This window comes from Kogia breviceps, chromosome 2 (assembly GCF_026419965.1).
Source record: "Kogia breviceps isolate mKogBre1 chromosome 2, mKogBre1 haplotype 1, whole genome shotgun sequence".
NCBI lineage: Eukaryota > Metazoa > Chordata > Mammalia > Artiodactyla > Physeteridae > Kogia > Kogia breviceps.
Window position 1 is genome coordinate 42,493,389 of NC_081311.1, and position 24,328 is coordinate 42,517,716.

The 24,328-nt window shown below is 33.4% G+C and overlaps 1 protein-coding gene across 5 annotated transcripts in view; it reads right to left on the bottom strand.

Annotated features, from left to right (window-relative positions):
• The window catches only part of PCDH15 (protocadherin related 15), a 1,516,422-nt gene that overhangs the window by 696,536 nt on the left and 795,558 nt on the right, over nt 1–24,328 (bottom strand). For all 5 annotated transcript variants that reach the window (XM_067025124.1, XM_067025121.1, XM_067025122.1 and 2 more), the window contains one exon: nt 10,082–10,200. In XM_067025124.1, coding sequence (XP_066881225.1) covers nt 10,082–10,172 — 91 coding nt within the window. In that variant the 5' untranslated portion in view covers nt 10,173–10,200. The remainder of the gene's footprint in view (nt 1–10,081; nt 10,201–24,328) is intronic.

A 24,328-nucleotide genomic window follows, 5' to 3' on the forward strand; every position in this document is an offset into this window, starting at 1 on the left:
ATCTAAAATGATGGTTCTACCTCATCTTCCTGGACTGTCTGATCAATGTTTTTGTGGCTCATTTCTAGCCACATTTATTCCTTTGATGAGGTCAGTCATTCATTCTCTCCTGATGGTTAGACCAAACATATTGATATCAAACTTTAAATGCTATCTTTTTCGTCTTCTCTATATCCAACACACCAGCAAACTCTGTTGGTTATACCTTAAAAATGCATTCACAGTCAACCATTTTTACCACTTCTGTCATGAAAACCAGGGCTAAGCTAACTTTATTTTCTGCCTGGAATATTATTAATACATTTCTCACTGGTCACTTTGAACTTAACTGATGATTCTCAACATAAGGGTCAAAGCAATTTTGTTAAAACTTGTGTGAAATCATTTCACTCCTCTGCTTGAAACACTCCAGTTATTTTCCTTTTCACTCAGAGAAAAAGACAATGTCCTTACAGTTGCCCACAAGGCCTGTGCAATCTGCCTCCACCCATCCTAGCCCTCTGATCTTATCTCTGTCCCCTCTCCCTCACTCTGCTCAACATTTCACCCACCATAGCTTCCTTGCAATTGTGTTCCTCAAACACATTAGGCATGTTCCCATCTCAAGTCCCTTTCACTCAGTGTTCCCTCTGTTTTCAATGCTCTTCTAAGAATCTACATAGATTTCCCATAATCCTCTTCAAAACTTTGCTCCAAGGGTACTTCTCAGTAAGTTCTTCCCATACTTTCCTATGTAAAATTGTATTCCCCTAAGTATCCCTTTTCCCTGCTTTATTTTTTGATATAACACCGTTCACATACTAACATACTACATAATTTTCTTAGTGATTTGGATTATTTTCTGTCTCCCTCCAATGTAAAGCAAACCCCATAAAAATAAGGATTTTTTGGGGTCTATTTTGTTGTTTGCTATATACATAGAACAATGCTTGACACCTAGTGGCCACTTAAAAATATTTGTATAAAACTATGTAAGGTTGTGTAACTGAAATGCAATGATACATATATCATGTATATTATGTATAAATATACAGTGTGAGTAGAGGAGAGTGTGTACTATATGTAAGCTATTTGGCACATAGAAATAACTCAATAAATACTAGCTATAATTGTTAGAAAATTAATGTGTACACAATAGACATTACATATGCTTACTGTACCTGAAGAATGAATGAATAAAAATAATCAGAATAATGTATTATTCATGTTACCTTAAAATGCTGTAGTCTTCCCCCTATGTGGATACCATCAGAATTGCATTCTAGGTATCCAGCAGACCAACAATGGCCACATCCTGGATATAACCACATAAAATATTGATGACTGAGTTAGTATTGTCCTTTTCACACATTATCTAAGTCTAAGCCTGAACAGCTCTCATCAGTAGTCCAACCATTCAATAAAGACACTTAATAAACTCAGAGTAGCTGAACAGTCATCACTGAGCAGTCTAATTGAGCAGCCCTGAGGGGCAGTATAGGATCCTACAAGAGTAGGGAAGATTAGCATCTCGAACAGAGCGGCTGATGTTAGGAAGAATTGCTGCAGTGTGACCCACCAGAATTTTGAACAAAATGCCCAGAACAGCAGCTAATAATCAGAAAAAGACAGAAAACACACCTGAAGAGAGGATAGATTCAATTTGAGTTTTCTACAAAGACTTTTCTAAATGCTGCCCTATAATGGGATAAATATTGAGTTTCTAAAAAAAAAAAATTTTATATAATTTACCTAAACTCTGTTTTCCTGCAGAATGCTAAAAAGGATGCTGTGTGTAATATGTCCATAGCACAGGTAATTTATTGATTGCTTTGGTCCCTATGTTAATGTTGAGCAGTATCGTATAAATCAAACTCTCACTAAATATGTTTTTGAATTGCTGTTTGAACTCCAACTACTATCCTCAAAGCTTACCTACTTGCTACTATATTGCTAAAAAACACACTTCATCTCTCAATTCTATTTTTCTTTATACAAGGCTTAATTATTTAAATAACCACTAACTGGGTCATTCTGCCAGGTGCTGAGGGAAACTAAAGTAAATTAGACAGTCTCTGTCTTCAGGAATTTATAATCTAAACATAAAAACAAACATTATATGACATAATATAAAGGGGAAGGTGGATATTAAGTTTTTCCAGCTTCATTGAGGTCTAACTGACAATCAAAAACTGAACATATTTAAGGTGCACAGTATATGGCTTGATACTTTACACATTGTAAAATGATTGCCACAACCAGGTTAATTAACGTATCCATCACCTCACAGAGTTCCTTTTTTTTTAGTGTGGTGAGAACACTTAAGATCTACTCTCTTAGCAAATTTCAAGTATACAATACACAATACAGTATTATTAATTATAGTCACCATGTTGTACATTAGATCCCCAGAACTTATTCATCTTAAAACTAGATGTTTGTATCCTTTCACCGACCTCTTCTCACTTAATTCTGAATGAATATCATTAGTAACAACATCAAAGAATAATGAATAATTTAGTATCAAGGAATAAGTAGAATTTGAGTAAAATCTTCAGGAAAGGTTAAGATTTTGATGTCATAATATAATAGCACAGCATGTGATTATTGTATGTAGAGCTGAGATGATCGGTTGGTTTCAGCTTTGCCACTCAATAGTGGGAGTCATATCCCACTGGGAAAACAACTTAACCCTTCTGTGCCTCTGTAGTTTCCTGATCTATATCTGAGGCATAATAGTAGTGCAATGGTATGTGATCATTATGACAATCACAAGGACCTCATGGAGTTCTTGTGAAGATTAAATAAAATAATCTATATGAAGGGCTTTGTTAATAAATGCTAGATGAATGTTAGTGCTTATTGTAAAGAGAGGCTGTTTACACATAAAATACATATCAATATAATTTAGAATTTCAAGAACCTTGTTGAACATGTAGAAATGATGTCTGTGAAATTGTAGAAACACTTCTTAATAGTATATAAGAAAGCATAAGACACAATTTATTACAAAAACTGAGAACTACAAGCAATCAACAAATAGCTTTTAAGAATCGGAGAAAGAGAGAGAGATGCTGTTAACTGGAGTTCTGTGAAGGAGATGAAATTATAAATAAGCCTTGGATAGATGGTGAACACAACCAAGTGCATGTTGTTTCATTACCTTTGGATACTTTAATACCTGACTTTCCCTGAACAATGTCATAAAACAGCATATGCAATCCTCATTTCTACAGAGATATCTGTGTATGTCTTAAATCAGAACACCAATTGAGTATTCTTCAGTTTTTCTGAAATTTCCAGTTCCCTACCTTGAAAAATCAAAATTCATCCTACAAACATTTTCCAACTTTTTCCACACCAAATTCTTTAGCAGGTTTTCCATTTGTATCCTCCCCAAACACATATGCTATACATAATTCTATTATTATATAAATTACATTGTACTGACTATATACCTCATTTTTATACTTGAATGAAGCAACTGCCTCATTTTTGTTTCCCTAATATCTTTCCTGGAGTTGATATTCAATAAAATGCAAACCAAATAGATGTTCTATAGAAAAGTGAAAATGTGGACTAGAGAAAAAGTGATAGTATGTGCAGTGGATATGCAGTTAGATGAAAGCACTGTGAAAGGGAAGTTAGAGAAAATAGAACATGACCAAGGAGAGGACCTTGTTTTATTGTCAGAAAATATCCAAATTGGCTCATTATAGAATGACTCCTTCTGGTAATATAAACAAGAGTGGGCAATTTCAAAATCACAGAATAGAAAAAAGTAGAATCTTCACCAGCAAGATGATGTCTGATATATAGACAATCAGAAAAGTCAGTTCAAAGAAACACTGAGGAAAAGAAAGTTGCAAGAAAAGTAGATCAATAATGTTGTTTGCTGAAACGTTAGAAAATTATAAGATTTGTCCAAGAAAGTAGTCATTGGAGACCTTAGAGAGTGCAGTATCAGTACGGATGTGAGAAAACCCAAATTACAGAGCTTAAGGGAATTGGTGCAGAAGTGGTGGTAACAAGCACAGAGATTTAACAGGAAAAGATCCAACTAAGAAAAGCGATTCTATTATGAGTTGTATAAGTCATTGATGACTCAGAGCCAGGCAAGATTATAATTACACTTTTGCTCAATTCCAATTTCTATTAAAAACATTTAAAATGAATTCTACCTTTTCACACAATTAGGACAGGAGCATTTTTATTTTCAAGGGGTTCAAAAATGTTAGGTTAGAACCAGAGAGGGCAGCATCCACCTTACTAGTTATCATTAATTGTATTGTATCACTTGGATAGTGAATTAGACCTTTTACTTCTTTCCCTGTCTCAACGGGACAAATGAGAGTATCTGAAATATCAGTACTTAGGTGTTCTAAGTTACCTTGGAAATAAATGTTTTGGGGGGTATGGGTGTGGGTGTGGGTGTGTTAGCAGAGAGAGAATCTTCTAAGTACAATAATTGGTCTTCTGTTTCTCAGTTTATTTATTTACTTTTTGGACTCTAGCTCTCTGGCCTTCCAGGGTGTACAGATAGGCTTTACGGGAGCCTATTAGTAGAGTACACAAAAGCTACTGAAGTAATCCTTCTAGGCCCAAGGTCAGAGCCTAGAAAAGTGAAAAAAAACTTCTTGTTGCCAAAACAAGAAAAGACATATGCTTTTTCAAACCTGTGCTCTGAAACAAATCCATTTTGGGGCTACAGGATACACAAGATTACTCACCTTTGGGAAAGAGGAAACAGGAAATTCAAATGTGGATACAATCTAAAAATGAGGACACAGTCAAGCTTTCATCTGGAGATGAAATTTAGAATGTTTAGGAAAGTTTTACTGGAGTAAGCATTGAAGGTGCTCTTTCTTGTCATACCATTCTAAATCTTCCATAATAATATAATCTAGACAGTTTATATAAATCTAATAGCTTATAAAGCTTCAAGGAAAAAAAAAAGACAAATACTCAGGATTTTAAATCAGCCTCTAGGGAAAACAGCAAAGTTACTCTTAAAACTTGAATTTAACCTCTCAGAATAAAAATACACTCTGTAAGATGGAATAAGTGAAAGGGGTAGACAAGGAAAGATGTCCATATTATATTAAGATTAAAATTTGCATAAAATATATGCTATATGTGGTTTTATTTTTGTCTAAAATGTGTGTTATCTATTATGCATGAGTGTGTACATGCATATTGCTCTATATCTCTCCATGTGTGCTGCCTTAAGAAGTCATATGTAAATGAAGGATTGAGAAGTTTCAGAGACAATTAAGTTCATTGAAAATTACTTAGGTATAGTCTCCAATAATCACCTTTAATTATAACTGAAACAGACTCAAAAGAAACTACTGCACTGTACTATGTTCAGAGAAATATAATGTTAACAAGAGGTAGATGACCTGCACTAAGCTTTGAAATAACAAACTCAAAAAATAAGAAATTTTACAAACATTTCCAGCGTGATCCTAGGGAGATGATAAGTGTCCCACAAATAAAGTATTGCAGTCCATGAGACAAGGATATTGTTATAACAGTGCCCTGTGTGACAGTCCGTCATAGTCTGGACACATGAACTATTAAGATCATTTAACTCTTCTCACAGAGCTGTTAAGTTTACATAACCATTTCTTCTTAAGGTATCTAAAGGGGGAAACATCTTTCTTGGAAACACAAGTGTTTCAGCTCATTGGGCAGTTATATTTTCCTTATAATGCTATTATTAGCATTGTAATTTGCATGTCTCTCTCTTTTAAGTTTAATTAGTATTATCCCCGTGGCATTCTACTTTATGACCTCTGGATGCACTTGCTAAAAATGAAGTTTCCAGGCTTTAGTGTCAGACCTCAGAAGATTTTAGTCTCAGACCTTATAACATGGCTATCCCCTTAATTGACTGACATGTCTGTCTCATCACTGACCTTCCATGGATTAATAGATTACCTAACAAGCAGGAAAATACACCTGGAAATGTTCCTCAAACTTCACTTGTAGTTTCATTTGAATCAGTAAACTCTCCAAGGAAAGAATACAGTCATTAATACTTTTAAGAATAAAATATAATGTAACAAAGTTAAATTTTCAAGATGTTTAGTAAATTTGGAGAGATATAAATAAAGAACGTACATATAGTACACAAGAGCACAAAGTACTCTTTGTACTTTGTACATAAATTTATAAAAAGAAGCATAATTATTTATAATTAGAAGTAATAATAGCAATAAAGATAAAAAGCAATTTTAGTGAACCTTGATCATATGTCAGGTACTGTGTGAAACTGCATAAAACTGAGTTTCAGAGTGTTATCATTAATAAGGAAACTGAGCCTAAGGAAGTTTTGTGACTTTCTGAGCTTATATACAGGATCCCTTCAGAAAGTTGTTCTGGTTGTGCTCTGTATAAGTGTTCCATTCACATCATAGATATATGCTAGTTTACATAATAGCTCAAGGGCAAGAGGAAAGATCTTTGCCTTCCAGGCTGAATGCCTGAGCAGCCAGGGAGAGCCCTTTCTTTAAAAAATCTGATATTGGCTTTCATGATCTGCACACACAAGGGAATCTCTCTCTCTAACACACACACACATATTGGCACACATACACTTTTAAAACTCCTCTAATACTCTAACACTCTGGTTCCAAGTTAGTCATAATGTTATGATACATTGTTGTTGTTGTTGTTTTAAATAAATACTTCTCCTATCTGCTTATGGAGGTAATATCTACTCAATATGGCAATTTGAAAATGCAGAGGAAATCATAAAAAATGAAAATAAAACATACCCCTTAACTATACAACATTTTCCTTTCTTCCTCCCTTTGCTTCCCATTTATCAATCATTCATGAACTCAAAATCAAAACAAAATAAACAAAAACACAAACCCTGTGGACAACTTGGTTTCTTTACCTCACTGTGAATAATATGGTAGAACAAGGAATATGTTTTTTATATCTTTTATCCCACACAACATACAATTTATCAGATAGCCTTGCTTCCTCTGCTTCCCATGGCACCTCCTTTTCAGGCTCCCACACTCAATGTGGGATCAGGGCACATGTTCCCATTCCAATAAAGTTGTCAGGATTGATAATGCATTAAACTATAAGCTAAAATATCAGTCCTAATGCTCTCTTATTGGGAAGAGGGTATCAACTACAAATCAATTATGTTTTCTAATATTCTATCAGTTAGATAAATTCTGACTTTTAAAATGTAATATCATACTAGCAATCTGTTATTAATGTGTGCTTAAATATGTAGTCATCAAGCAAATGAAATGCTCATTAAGGAATAGACCATCTGCAAATTTTATTACTGAACCTAAAACCTTACCCTAGCAATTTGAATGAGAAATATCAAAAGACTCAAAATTTAGCCCAAGTTCCCAAGTAAAAAAATTAGTTGTAAAATATTGAAAATAACAATTATACAATATACTTTTCTTAGAAGCAGATTCACACATTTGGGTAATACTAGAATATTTCATTTCAGGTTAAAATTTTTATTGAATAAACAGTATTTTTCCCTTCCAATTGCCTTATGACTAAGCAAAGAAATGCATAGAAAAACACAGGAAACAGTTTTTAACTGCAAGTCCAGGAGAATTCTATGTTTTAACAGAACAGTGACCTAAACTGTTATACTAATAGCCTTAGGGTAGTTTCATTTTTTTCTCCTTCATTTTCCTCTATCTGAAGCTTCTAACTGTCTATGGAAATCAGTTGTCAACTATCAAATGGGCTAATCCAACCAGTGGATTACCTATGGCAAAACTGCTTTTATTTTTCCTTTTTTTCTCATATTTCTATCATGATTATGCTTCTCACCATTGTCTTCTTTCAATCTAACCCATACCTGCATCCCCAAGCATTTGGATAAAAAAATTGTTTCAAGAAATTCGTATCACATATTCCAGTTGTGTTATTTTGTGTGTTAGCCATGCTTTGCTTACTCTTGATTTAATTCCTGCATAATGTGGGCTCAACTTTTATATGGATTTAAAAAAAATAGTAACTATGAAAACCATTTTCATGAACAATAGAATAAAAGTGACGTCAGAGTCCCTAATTGAAGGAGACCAGAGAGAAGTAAAGACCTGAGGGCAACCTATGGGAATGTGTTATTACCTCTGGGGGCACGCTTGTTGGAGGATGCAAGTATGGAAGGAATGCTGAAAAGCATATAAAGTTAAGAAATCTCTATAAAAACTACAGAAAATTTTTGTTTCTTTGCCACAGCTCCAGTCCCTTCAGTCTTCCTAAGTACTGAGCAACCTATTTCCAGGAGAGAACTGAAAAGGCTTTCTAACTGTGGCTAGAAGGAGGTCTTCCATGAGCGCAGTGAGGGGGCAGCCTCACTATAAAATGTAACTTGGCAGTTGTGAAGTTGCACTGTGCTTCAGAAAGTAACTACTTGATGGCCAACAGTGACCTGATAATCTTATTTTGGTGGCTACCTATACAAGCACATTTAGAGAGACAAAGAGCTGTAATGAGCTTATTAAAGAAACTAATTTATAGTGTTACAGGTTAAACCAGGAGTGATTTCCTCTGATAACCTAAATTGCATTGCTAAAAAGTACAGGGTTTGTGAAAGTCTAATGTGAGCAATGACAGTGAATAACTTCCCTCTCAGTGTGAACACTAAATATGAATACAAATAGAATGCCTTATGGCATAAAGAAATACCAACACACTGATTTGTCATCTATTCTTGGGGTATGATTTAAAATGTATTCTTTTAATTTAAAGTCATGCTCTTTTAAGTTCCACTGATTTTTATCTTTGCTTCAAAGTAGCAGTTACATTATTTATTTCTTACTGCCCTTTTAAATTTGTTGTTAGACTGGAGATTCACAATCTACATAAATGGCAATGACATGAACATTAAATTCAGATGCACTTGAAGTAAACACTGTGCTAATTAATTAGCAGAACTTTTCAAGGGTTTAGGCTGTTGACTTTATGAAATAGCTGCTATTGTAAATTATTCTGCAAATCCCCAAAGAGGCATGATATCCTAACTATGGAGGACTGAGAATGTCTTAATATGTACACAATTTGAACACTGGGAAAAAGTCAAATTAGTCCATCTATCTTCAGATCACTCAGTTTAGCCAAACAAAGCACACACAGACAAAATTCACAATCTTTGTTGCCTCTAAAAGCAACTAGGGAACATGGCAACAAGGGTAAGGAGATGGTTGCTCGCCTGTGTACCCTGAATGCTGAATAAATGTCGAGTAAAAATAATAAAAAGTAATAAATAAATAAATAATAAAATAACAAACTCATTTTTCTTGAATAGCCAACTTCTAGGGTCCGAAAATTTATCCATTATTCTTCTCTTAAAGTATTACATATATAATTTCATTATATAGTATATATATATATATATATATATATATATAATATACACATATACTCCATACTTTCATTATGTAGTACTCAAAGACAGATTCCTCCAATATTGAAATATCTAAGACAGGCACATTTGGGCCACTGCAGATATAACATGTTAAATGGTCCCTACAGAGCTTGATGACGAATATATCTTTCTCAACTGACTGATTTACTATTAAGAAATGACTTAGAAAATCTAATGCCAAGTTTTTTACATTTTTTTCACTCTTTCTAAATAAAATAGTGGGGGATGAAATAATGCAATCCCCAATTAAAGTGCTAACACTAAAATCACTTATGGCATCTACTTTTGACCCCTTCAGAGATTTTTTTCTCATAGGAAATTTTGGTATCTTTTACATTCCTAAGCTTTATCTAAGGCTACTGTTTGTGTTTGTTCAACGATTAGCAAATAGAATTGAATTTTAAAAATAATAATTAAGCATTTGTTTAGTGAGTATAAGTAAATGTTCATTTAGAGGCCTAGCACTGGATTTCCTACCATACTGCAATCCTTATTAAAAAACAAAGTGCATCGAATGCTACTTTTGTAGGTATATTTTAATTAAGGAAAATTATTGTACAGAGTCATCAACCTTTAAAAATGAACTACAAATTAGCATTACTCATTTCTATGGTGTGTTTCACATTCCACTGAAATTCTGGCTAATTCTAAAGGTCAAAGTAAAAGCATCCTTACCATCATCATGTTGGCCCAAGCAGACTGTGAAGAGACAGCAAAATGTAATCCCTGAAGCTAACCATTTCCAGAGATAAAACTGTTGGAACATCTTCAGTCAAATTCCACTCAAGGCTGATCTGAAATAACAAGAGGAAAAAAGGAACATTTGACAAGTTCATTAATCTGTTATAGGTAAATACAACTGTCACAGCATAGAAAAGCCTTAATGACTTCATAGTTAATTATCTGTGCCACACTGTCCTTTAACAAAATAACATACTTGTTTAATGTGGTGGAACTTATCTACATGAATTTGAAGACAAGTCTTTAAGGAAAGTCATCTTTTCTGTTATTTACTTTGTAAGCAAGTAAGTTGAGAACTTAACATACTAATGACACCAGAACCACATCTTTAAAATTGAGACCCTGTGAGTGAATCAAATGCCAATCAGTTTAACTCACTAAATTTTTCTTATGTATAGAATAGTTCAATTATAAAGAGTAAGCTTTTGCAACAATTTAAGATGTTAAACCAGCTGTTAGTATCCTACATGAAAATTTCAATGGACATTTGTCTAACAGAATTAAGTAGAAAAATCTATCATCAAAACACAAATTCCTTTTTAGTAGAAGGACAAGAGATTGACTTAACTATGTCATGTAAGACTAAGGATAACCCATCTTTTTTTTAAATTATTTTTTTTAACCCATCATTTTTTTTTACCATATCTGTCTTTGGAAGCATTTGGATGAATTTCATTTTAATTCCTTTGTTCTTCTTTGCAATCTCCCATTAAGTAAAGAAACTGGATGAGGTATTAGTGGCCTGTGAGCACACCAGAGCATTTTTTCTTACTAAAAAATGATGTTCTCAGTTTCTTTGTAAATTGAAGAAATTATTCACATGGAATTGTTCCAAATTATGCTGAATATAGATCATGTAGAATAGGGATTGGAACTTCATTTCTCTACATCAGAGGTTCCAAAAGAAAAAAGTGAATTTGTCTAAAGGCACAATAGGGACAAATTGTGAAGTGCAGGGTTTGTCTGAAGAAACCAGCCCAGTATTTGACTTCTGTCAAGGTTGTCATGTGGGAATGAAAACCAGTATTACTGAGTTTTCTGATTTTCCAGAATATAGTAGAAATCCAAATTTCCATGTGAGACTGCCTAGTATTCAGATAATTGTCCAACCCTCTTACAGACTAAATGCTTCTGGCAGGTCATATTGTCCTCTGAGGTCCTCCAGTTTACAACTCCTGCCTGGGATTCCCTCTGCTAAACTAGTCATGGGTAAGCTTCTTCAGAATGTACAAAGGAAATAATTTGAATTCTGCTTTTATATATATTTTGTTTCATCTATCTTTCTGCTTTATTTTTGTGTATTTTATAAAGTGTATTTGCACAAGAGCATATATAAATATATAATTTATTTAAAAATATATTAAAGGTGCAAACTCAAAAGTTTTTAATCATGAGATGTACAGTCCTTAAATTTCAAGTCGCTGCACCAGATCACAGATATTTAAAAATGGAATCTATTCTTCCGTGTTTCTTTATCTTAAAATATAAAAGAGCCTTCCTTTTATCTAGCCCTCACACATTTTCCCCTTCTAACTGGTAAATAACTCAGCCTCTGCTTTTATAACTTCTAGGCACAGATAGCTCAAAGAAGAGCCCATCATTAGATATCAAGAGAATATAACGATACATGTTTATTGCAGGGAAGGAAAAAATAAAATTGACTAATGTTAGTAGTTTTAAGAGCGGTTGATTAGAGTGTGGCTTCTTCTTAAATTGAAGTTCTTCAACTTCCCAGTTAGGACTTTGACCAAATTAAATAGCATCTCTGTCTTACTTTCCTCACTATTAACATGGAGATACAATAGTACCTACCTCATAAATTTATTTTGAGGATTAGGTAAATGGCTATAAATGCATGCTTAGAAGAGTACCTCAGAGGGAGGGCTCCATAAAGCTTAATATGAGTGTTTCTGACTTGGCATCTGTGAAGTATTCAAAGGGCTTAAACATACATTTCCTCCATCCATCTTTAGTATAACCTCTAAGGTAGGTATTATCATCTCTACTCTGGAGGAAAGGTTGTGCTCACTGGCTCAAGGTTACAAACTTATGAGTGGCTGAAGTATTGGTGTGGTTTGTAAGTCTGAAATTTCTGCTCATTCCATTACAAAAAAGGACAAGAAAATTTCCGAGAGAGCACTTGGTTCAGGTTTCAAGGTATATGGAGGCCCATAATAGCTTGCTGCATTTTTCTCCTATTTCCTAAGGAGAAATATTGCATCTCTCTTCCCATACCTGGAGTATAGCCCTATTAAGATTTATGGAAATACTGGCTTCAATTCCTCTTCCTTTCTTTTTTTAAAGAAATGTTACAACATTAAACAGAAAATAGTCTTTACAATTTTAAATCAAAGAGAAAACACTTAAAGGATATTAGAAAATATCCATGTTCATTACTAGTTTTACAATCTCTAGAATTGCAGGCAAAGTTCTTATAGATGCCTTCAAACAACACCTCTAACATGGTGTTGTACCTTTATTATAAATTCCATATTAAACTCTGACTTGTTCTCTGAGTACAAAATTTCCCTCCAGATCTCCTTGGCCAATAATAGCAACCTAGAGCATGTCTAAAAAGACATGTAGTTGACCTATAAATAAGGTCATTGTACTTGTTTTTTTCAGAGATAATTTATTGACATATTCAACACTATGGTATAGTTAATAAAGACATGGTTTTGCAATAGTGATTTGGAAATACAGTTGACCTTTGAACAACTCGGGGCTTAGGGGCACCAATCACCCCTTTCCTCCAACCAAAAATCTGAGCACTGTTATCTCTGCATCAAAAACAAAAGAATTGGCGATGACTAACCCAAAAGCAGGAAGCTGAAACAGTTTGGATAGAATCAAGATTGTGGTTGTTTTGATTCTATATATTGTGATCCCTAATCAAACACAAAGTTTTTCCCATGCTTAGTTAAAGATTTGTAAAATGAAATTACAGGTACTATATTTATTGAAAAAAAATCCACATAAAAGGGAACCTGTGTAGTTCAAACCCATGTTGTTCCAGGGTCAATTGTAGTATTCTGCTGTCAATAATATTGGGGAAAAAAGCAGTTTTCCCAATTATGTTATAATCTCACACATAAGTGGTTTGAGTTTCATGATATTTACTCTATATTTTCCATAGGCTTTAGAATATTTTACTACTCTTACTCAAGACACAATATACTGGTTTTGAATTTCACATCTTTTGCATGATAAAGCTACCAGATAAAGCTCATATTCATTTATCTGGCATTGAATGTTCTCAGAAATTCATTTATTCAACAAGCATTTATGGAGGGTCTATGAGGTACCACTCACTCTTCTAGGCAGTTGGAACATATCAATGAAAAAAACTCACTCACATCTCTGCTTTCATGAGCCTTACATTCAGAAAATGTAGTACAGTTATATGAAGCAACCAAATGCATTCTGGCAACATAACTAGAGAAGAACTTGATGAGGAAAGCACAGCTATTCCAATAACCCTAGCTGAAAGCACCCTCAGTGGTATCTACTGCCTTGAGAGCAGATTGCTGTTCATCTTTTAGAGGGAGACTACATAAAAGACCTTTCACAAAACAAGTATAAATCTGAAGCTTGTCAATACCCAAAGCTCTACTCTTTAACTGTTGATCCCTGATTCCTGTGTCTGGGTTGGTTGTTGTGACACATGGCAAAAGCAGCCAAGGTTGACATCACAACAGTTTTCCCTCTGGTACTTTTTTGACAATGTCAACTCCTTTTTTTTTTTTTTAATGCTCTGTCCCTGACTGCTAAGTGAAAGACTATTAATTTCTTTAATGTATCAAAGTATGGAGTCTACTGCCAATACCTTGATGAGAAATCCCATATCAACACTGGGTCTGGAAGCAAACTGGAATCTCTCAGTAAACTGGGAGCTGTACATAAGCGTCTGCCCTTCAACAGTCTGTTCAGTCAAACTCTATCTCTGACAACATCTAGGTAGAGCTATAAAAATAAGACTTGGCACCGCTTGTACTCCTTACAAGAAATATATACTATTAACTTGCTAAAATAAACCCTCTTTCAAAGCAGCTTCAAGTATGAAATTGAAAACATTAGGCTTTCCAAAGTCACCACATCTCACCACACCAAATATGAATTTCCTTAACTGACTGCTTGGAAACCTCTCTTCTACTTCATCATAAGGGGAATCATTGAGAAGGTTTTCATCACCACAGAGGATAATCACTCATAAGCGTGACCTGATGAATCATCTTTTATTTCTTTTTTCTTTGTAATATGCACTTCAAGAAAAAATTTCAGAGAGGCTTTATGATCTATTCCCTCTTTCTAGATCATGTTATATTTTTCTCTTATTATAATTTATATATTTCATTAAATATATATTAAAATATACTTATGTTTATAGATAATTTTATATTACATATTAATATGTCATATTTATAAAATACACTATCCTTATATGAAAGTATAATAAAATATATATTTATGTAAAATATAAAATTTATTTTATGTAGAATATAAAATATAATGAGATATTTGTATTCATATTACTTCATATTACAGTTTTATTCATAAAACTGTAAATATATTTATATTTTATTTAAATTTATACTGTATATATAGATTAATACTAATGTTATATCCTAGTTGTATCTTTCTTTATTCATGAGCTGAGTTCTGTTTCAAGGATAGAAATGGCCAGATTGCAGCTAATTCTAAGTGAGGGCAGCAAAGTAACCTATGTTTTCATCCAGCACTGTGAGATCTAAGGCACCTCTCCAGCATGGCTCAGACATACCGGGCTTACCTAATCTTTTCTGGAGCTCACAGTTTGTTGACATGCCACAATGTCTGAGTGTACGTTCACTGCTGTACTTTAAAATGTATATTTGTTTGTGTACACTCTCTTTGTGTGTGTGTGTATAGGTTTTATAATACACACACACACACACACACACACACACACACACACATATATAAAATTCCTCCCTCTCTCCCTCCTTCCCTCTTTCTCTCTACATCACAATATGTATAATACATTTTCAATATGGTGGAATCAAACAAAGTTGATAAAAATAAATTCAAAAGTGAGGAAGAGAAGAAATGCATACAAACTTACCTTGCCAACACTGTAATTGTTTATAGAAGATGTGTTGCATTTCAGTTTTAAACATTTTAAATATATACTCAACAATTGTATATATTCAATGATCCTGGTCTAAATCAAAATACATTTCCTGAAGCCACATGATACTCATAAGGAAAGTCTAAGTTTAGACATTCTTCTTCTACAAACTTTGATGGACATTTGGAAAATTCAGTCAGGACCTTAACATGTCTGTAAGGGTTTATCTTTTTTAAATGGTAGTTTTAATCATAAAACTCTAAATGAAGGAAGGAGGGACACAGGTTTCCTTTATAGGTAATACCCCTCATCAAGGAAACAAATTACTGAGAAATACAGCTAGCCTATTCAATTTAAATTTAAAGATTGTATGCTATTAGAAAAAGCCAATATTCAATTTAATCAATAACAGGTATAAAACATATGTCATAATAATCTAGCCATACTAGCTGGTTTAATAAAATGTGAATAAGACAAATTGTAAAAAGGGAGTAGATTTTGATACCTATGTTCATTCCTGCTATCATACTGGACATTCTTTTTAGTGTTTATACATGCATTTACTCAATAAGGATTTATTGTATATTTATTACATATCAGACACTCTGCTTCTACTGAAGAAATAAATCAATTTAGATTTCTCACAATGACTTTGCTATTGAGCAATCACCATATTTCATATTTTTAATTTAATATATAATTTCAAAGTACTTTAGTAAAATGATTCCAAATTAGGGGAATATCAAATTTTAATTTCAGGTTGTAAGGGATTTGCATTCAATCTGTGTTTTCTGCAGTATCATCTAAATACTAGTCTTAGACATAAATATATTTCCCTGAAATATATTTCTTAGAAATACAATTTCTAAGAAAAATAACAGGAAAAGGCTTAGTTTAGAAGCTTTCTTAGAAAAATAACAGGAAAAAGTTTAGTTTGAGAGGTGTGAGCTCCAATAAATGGAAAAAGCCCAAGCATTATTTTATCTGTAGAATGTTTAACTTAAAAATATAACCAAGTAAGTTTAAAACTGAGTTTTAAAGCTCAGGCAAGTGTATGCATGATGTTAAAAGGAAACTTGCAGGAGAGTTCTGTGTAATAGCATTCTCTTGCATAGAAAACAGATTATGACTAATATTCTTGTTTGATGAAAGTTAAATATCCCAAGAAACACAAATAAATTAATGAACAGATTATTTTTTTCTTAGAGTAAATCCATTAACAAAAATAAAAGTATTAAGCCAGTCAAGAGAGATTGCAGTTGAAAGTGTAAAAGTGTCAGTGACTTTTCTGATGTATTATTATAAAAGTCCTGACTTGGGATGAGAGAGACTTATGATGCATTCGTAGCTCTGTCACTTCTTTGTCATACGAATAGTAAACTAGTAAAAACTTGTGAGACTCCACTTAAAATTAGGATAATAAAATCCATCTCATTCTGCTATAGTTGACAGATGAAAACTTGAACAATAAAAAAATAATAGGAGTACTAAAGAATATTCATTTTTAAAATTCACTGCCTAACTTTTTACTGAGTGCTGATTCTGGGAAGTGCATTTTATAAGATACGGAGACTACAGTAGTGTGAGAAAAAAATGAAGGGATGAATAATAAAGGAAGGAAGGGAAGGAGGGAGGGAGGGAGAGAGGGCAGGAGGGAGGAAGGTTTATGTGGAATTTTTAGTCTAACAGAATGTGTGAGTCACACCCTAAGGTGCCCCACAATAAACCATGCACTTATATAACCCTCCCCCTTCACAGAGTGCAGGTGAAATCAGTGACTTGCTTTTAACAATAGAACACTCCAAAGATAATGCAATGCCATCTCCTTGATTCAGTTAAGTTATATAAGACTCACTCTTAGCACAGTGGAGAGAGTTTCCATTTGAGTTTTAAGAAGCAACCATTAAAAAAATAAAAAATAAATTAAAAAAAGATGCAACTATTTATGTTGTAAACTGCCTATGGAGAGGAACATATGCCAGGGATCTATGAGTAACCCCTTGTTCCTGAAGGCGGCCTCCATACAACAGCCCTCAGTCATACAACCAAAAGCAAATGAATTCTGACAACAATCTAAATGAGTTCTGAGATTCTTTCCTAACCAGTCCTATAGATGAGAATGCAGACTGGCAGGCACTTGATTGCAGCCTGTAAGACACTGAGCAGAGGACCCAGCTAAGTTTTAGTGGGACTCCTGACCTATGGAAACCGTGAAATAGCCAGTGTGGGTTGTCTTAAGCCACCAAGTTTGTGGTAATTTGTATGTAGCAATAGAAAACTAATGCATGGGAGGATCTGGTGAAAACATGGTGTATGTAAAACGTTGATAAGTTTAGCGTTTTTTCTAAATTTTAGATGATGGTTGCTTATGGAATTGAGGATGGAAATGGACATATTGGACAATACTAAAGGGGGAAATCCACATTCAAAAAAGAAGAGAGTGGTCTTGCACAAACTAATGGCTGTAGTTTCAATGAAATGAAATGTATGAGGAACATAATCTTCAATGTTGTGGTACAGCAACTAAACATTTCTGTAAGTGTTGCTTTTGGTCAGGTATTCATGGATGTCTCATGTACAAACGCTGTTTTCCTGGAGTTGTAAGATAAGAGCACCAAAGAATAAAAGGTCAAAAATGGTTGAAATAGTTAATTCTAACTTCCTTATTCTATTTTCATGGATCTTGGCTTAACTTCTTATAAGAAGTTTGTTTAAAAACAAACTAACCAGAATGATATGACCTATTAAAAAAAATATTTTCCCCTTAACTGCTAATACATTTAAGGTAAAATGTATTTTAATTGTACTTACATTACTAGCATAATAACAATTATAATGATAGCATAAACAAATTTATAGGTATAAAAAATAGGAAACACAAATATGTTCCCTAGTGCTAGAGTTACAAAGAACAGCTATATGCCATAACTAAAAGGTTAGACAAAAAAAATGCATGGAAATTACTATTGTGTTTTGGATTATTGAATGAGCATCCAGTTTGCTTTTAAAAAACAAAGAACTTTTCTGGTAACTGACTATACTGCTGAACTGAATGAATAAGCGTTTTCAGAACTCTAACGGAAACTGATGAATTCATAAAAGTGCTAACGAAAGATCAAGATAAAAAACATAATTACATGGGACTGAGTGAACTGATGAGGATGATTATAATTTTTGTGACTTTCTGTTTGAATAAAAAACAAAAATCCCACAAGGACTCAGAGGCAAAAAATATACAAATCAATTTTCACTGCAAAGTAAAGGAGTTGTTACAGTGGAGGATTACTGGACTGAATGTCAATATCATGACATAGTATGAGTGTGTTTCGTGTTTGGTAATTGCAATCATTGTTGCTTTTGTTGTGGTCATCCATGTACAATGCTTGGTGTCAGTCTATTTATCTCTTGTAAAAATAAAATACAGTGTGTGTGTGTGTGTGTGTGTGTGTGTGAAAAAAAGAAATAAGACATAAAAATGTTTATCCATTAAAAAAAACAACTAATGTTTTATTTAGATAGGTAAAATTGGATATGTTCACTAAATATAATTATGAACGAAAATAAAGCTGGAAATTACAAAATTAAAGTAATTCTTAATATTTTAAAAATCGTGTCCTATGTTGTAATGTAGTTTAAAAATTTAAATACTGAAATGATGATATTTTAATTATTTTAGATATAATCAGTTACACATAAAATTCAGTTATTCCTGATAAATCTCTCTATTTTCCTCTGTTTTAATTGAAAAAAGTTTGTCCTAGAATCCAGTCATAGTATTTTACTTGCTTTTGCTATTGCGAGGGCTTGGTAGGAAATATGCTATTAAATAATAGTCTTTTAAGTAAGTGACAGATTTAGGATGAAAGATTCCTAACAGTTCTAATTTTAAGAGATAATCGCAAGTGTGTAATGACATGTCAAATGGTAGTCTTTAAATTTTTCATTTGTTCTTCTAAATCTGCATGGAAAATAAATTAATAAAGCATGCCATCTTTATTACATATAGTTGATGAAAATAGGAAACATCATTTGTAATATTTACTTGAATATTAAGATGTATATAAGAGATAACAGAATATACACTGGACAACTGGACTTCTAATTAATAAAATGTTTTATTTACTATATAGCTGCAATATATACTTTATAAAATTTATTTATAGCTTTTATTTAATGTGGATGGGTTAGATAAGGCATCTTTTAAATAATTTGCTAAGTTAAATATACGTAGAACAAATGAAACTAAGTTCATCTTCCATTGTCTCTCTTACCATAATGGACTTAAAGGTTGTACCAATTCTAGGCTTCTTTTTATAGTTCACATTATAAGCATGCCAACCAGGGATCATAAACTTGAATACTATATTAATGCAGGTACATAAACTAAATATAAATTACTCTGTATTGTCTTTGCAGGAATTTTTAAGTAAGGTCCTCAGCAAACTGAACTGAAAATATTTCATGTCTCATAATTTTAAAAAATGGAATATTCCGTTAAGGACTAAATCTATGAGTTTAATGCTAATAAAAATTCTGTTAAAGATCAATATTGGGGGTATTGTAGATATTACTGTCATTAAAACCATTAGAAATATTGTACTAATTTAGATAAACACATGGTAGATTGCTCTGTTTAATTTCACTTTGTGCTTTTCTTATTTGTGCTAAGAAATTATAAGTGAAATTTATAGTTTGGGGTATTTGCAGAAATATCATCTCAAAAATAATCACTCAAATAATAGTTTAATAGGGGAAGACATACAGCTAAAAAAGTGTTTTTAAATATCTCTAAGCTTTGTTTCGATGTGATTATTTTAAGTTTTTACTATTTATGTTATAAATCTATATCATTAAAGAAGTGCTGGGCTTCCCTGGTGGCGCAGTGGTTGAGAATCCGCCTGCCGATGCAGGGGACACGGGTTCGTGCCCCGGTCAGGGAAGATCCCACATGCCGCAGAGCGGCTGGGCCCGTGAGCCATGGCCGCTGAGCCTGTGCGTCCGGAGCCTGTGCTCCGCAACGGGAGAGGCCACAACAGTGAGAGGCCCGCGTACCACAAAAACCAAAAAAAAAAAAAAAAGAAGTGCTCAATTTTCTCAACTGGCATAAGTGTGAAGATGAATAATTTGACTTAGAAAAATAACTGATTATGTAAGAGTCATGTAAGTCCTTCATTTATGCTATAAATTCATCAAGGTTATTATGATCTTTCCTAAAGAGACAATGCTTCAATGTAATGCTGTGTTTTATTTAATCGTACAGAAGCTCTGGTAAGCAGCAATTTCCCTAGAGACTAGAAAAATAATCATGTTACAATTTTATATCAAAATATAGTGAGTTTATATGTGGCTCAAAGAGTTGAAAAGAGATATAAGATTTAAAATATTTTGTATATTTGGATGTTTACAAATCACAGCATCGAGTTGAGAATATTATGTTTTGCATATTTAACTATTGTGTTGAAAACAAAATGAATACAAACTAAATTACAGCTATGAAAAGACTTTGTCAAGAGGAAATAATATTGTATTTTCAATCAATCCATACACTGTAAATTCTTTAATGGTCATTAAAGCACTGTGGCAGATTATTTTTAATGATGGCCATGTAAGAATGGCTAGATTGGAGAATAAAGTATATACAAATCAAAACATAAACAATAGTATGTAGTATAGAAAAGGAGTTAAGATTGTTCTTCAACAGGAGTATGGGTAGGAATGTCACTGATGACTGAAGTGTCAAAATATTATTTCATGAATATAATGGAACTTCCACAGGGCACTGAAGTCTGAATAAGATCTAGATGGGAAAAAGGAAGGGGACAAAATCACTCAAGTAGGAGAAATAAGGTTCAAAATTAGAGGAAAAAGGATTAAACATAAACTACCTAAAGATAGAGTCTACATAGCGGAGTTGACAAGTTGAAAGTATGTATCACTAATCAAATGACATGAGACTGGAAAATCTAGGCTAACAAATTTTTTGTTTTTTTGTTTTTGTTTTTTAATAGTAATAGTGACCTACTGACATGTTTAAAAAGAAGACATGTGAAGAGAATAAGTAGATTTACTTGGTAGAAGTATGTAGAAACGATTTGAGGGGAAAAGGTGAATGCCAGACTAAGTGCTAGTGAATGTTATAAATTTTTCAGTTTTATTCTCTGTTTAAATACCTCTAGCAGAGTTGCTTAATATTTGCAGGACAGATAAAACAGGAACAACATTAGCTGGTCTTAGAGCATTCCTTATAAAACAAAGCAAGTATTATAATTGTAAAATTCTTTCCTATCTATCAATGGCGACTCAATACAATTATTACATTCTTTATGTTTGAGGGGCAAACATAATTTAAATAATTTTCTTTTATTCATATAGGTTATACTTTATGAGTAATAAAATAAGCCAATTTTACCCCCATCTCTTAATACACTGATATTAGCAGAGCGTTCAATAACCTATCGTAATGTCTATTTTTAATGAGTTTTCATTAAAAAATCCCTAAAAGGAAGTGAACATAAGTCATATAATACTATTTTAATAATTTTTTGAAATGGCAAAAGTAATGGAAAATGAAAAATGTTTCAAGAAGAATTTTCAGAAAATAAAAACAAAGAAAAAAGCATGTATAAATATAAACTGTAGTTTTTCTACTTAATTAGCATTCTTGTGCAATTAAACAGTAATCACTTTATAAAGTAACATTTTTCCCTTTAGAATTACTGCTGAAGTTCAAAGTTTCAAGTTTTTAATTGCTACTCATAAAGCATGCAGTGTAACTTTCAAAACTATGAAAACTCTCCTATTTAACATGAGTCAGCAAGACATTCCTTTTAGAGAAAATATCATTAAAGAGTATTAACTTTTATGTAAATTAATGGTTAGAAACTTTTTGTGTTCCCACTTTCCAGTTTCAGAGATGGCTGAATAAATCAGAATCAGGAATCTTTTGTGGATGAAAGGAAGTAGAAGTCTTAAGATTAGAAACTTATTAATGTGATGCCCATGGGCAAAGATGAAATCAGATATTATGGATGATTTTGAAACTGCAATTTTTTTTTTTTTTTTTTGCGGTACGCGGGCCTCTCACTCTTGTGGCCTCTCCCTGTTGCGGAGCACAGGCTCCGGACATGCAGGCTCAGCGGCCATGGCTCACTGGCCCAGCCGCTCTGCGGCATGTGGGATCTTCCCGGACCGGGGCACGAACCCGTGTCCCCTGCATCGGCAGGCAGACTCTCAACCACTGCGCCACCAGGGAAGCCCGAAGCTGCAATTTTAACAACGATAAGGGTAGAGTGAAATGAAGAGTCGAAGAAGAAACAAATTTCATCCCTCTGTCCATACCCACTAATCTGTCAGCATGTCAAAAGTATATTTTGCTAATAGCTTGTAAACACTGGGTACATGAAAATTAAAAGATAATTAGATATAGTTGTGGTGGGATGAAAAAGTGTGTTAAGTTGTAGGAAAGAGAAACCGGAGAGAGAAGGTGTGTGTGTGTATGTGTGTTTTAGGCTGCATGCATTATTAAGTGTTAAGTAGCCACAATTGCTTAGAAAAAGGATCACACATGAGTAAGACTATAAGGTTAAGGAAGATACTGTGAATAAGTGAAACTGGCAGAGAGAAAATGGGGCGCTGGAGACTTTGCTGAATTTAAACTGATACTAGCTACTTTGCAGAAGTACAGACCCAGTTTTTGGTGTTATCTTACAATTTTTTCGATAAAGCAGAATGTCTAGATTTTAGCGTGAATTATGCAGTATTAAATTGTTTTAATTAAACTATCTTTAACATATGGTATCAAAGAAAATATAAGTGTTTGTGCTGTCCAGCCATGATGCAACAATTTGAACCCTCAGGTTTTAGAGACTGTCATGGACAGCCAGTTATGTAATCACAGCTCCCTCTGTGAATATAGGACTACAGTACTATCATTATATTCCACAAAATGCCTTTTCATAGTCACATTCTTTGAGAATTATAACAGTTCAGAGTATCTTTCTGCCTGGAAAAAACCTGCCTCAGTAATACATGCAAAAATGTGTCAGGATACCCAGATTCTCCTAGGTGGAAACTTTAGTACTGCTTTTGTCAGAATTTTCTCAAAAGGAATTTTCAGAAATGCGAGGAAGATACTTTAAAAAGTAATACACATATATATTCACAAGTTTTTTTAAAAAATTCACATCTAACTTGCCAAAGTAAGTATGCCTTTAAAGTGCAGTCATGATCATTGCAAATTTTATTCTTTCTTCAGTTGTTGATTTATGCTCTAAATTTGGTAATCATGTGAGCAATTTTCAAAATCATACAAAATTCCAGATGAAACGCCTATTGATGATATTTATCTATGCTTTTTATATTCTTTTGAAGGTTCAAGGATGGGTCTAGACAATCATTTAAACCTGCTCTTGGTATCTGCTGCTTATCTTTTTGTGAGCCTAATTAATACTGGTATTTCAACTTCCAATGAGAGATCATATTTGATTCTATGTTTATACATATTGCTCCTCCACTTAAAAAAAAAAGAAAAAAAAATGAAGTAAATGATTGTGATCATAACACTTGTTCCCTGCAGGTTTTTTTCTGTTTTCTATAAATTAGATGAAAAGGAAGCCTTCCTAAATGAGTTTCAGACTATTATCAAAACCACCTTGAGGGGGTTCCCTGGTGGCGCAGTGGTTGAGAGTCCACCTGCCGACGGAGGGGACACGGGTTCATGCCCTGGTCCGGGAAGATCCCACATGCTGCAGAGCGGCTAGGCCCGTGAGCCATGGCCGCTGAGCCTGTGAATCCGGAGCCTGTTCTCCGCAACGGGAGAGGCCACAACAGTGAGGGGCCCACGTACCGCAAAAAAAAAAAAAAAAAAAAAAAAAGAAAAACAAAAAAAAACACACCACCTTGAAAGTAAGCTACAAGGATATATTGTACAAAAGGAGAATATAGTCAATATTTTGTAAAAACCATAAATGTATAATATTTAAAAATTGTGAATCACTGTATTGTACACCTGTAACAAATAATATTGTACATCAACTATACTTCAGTAAAAAAAATTTAAAAAAAAACACCTTGAA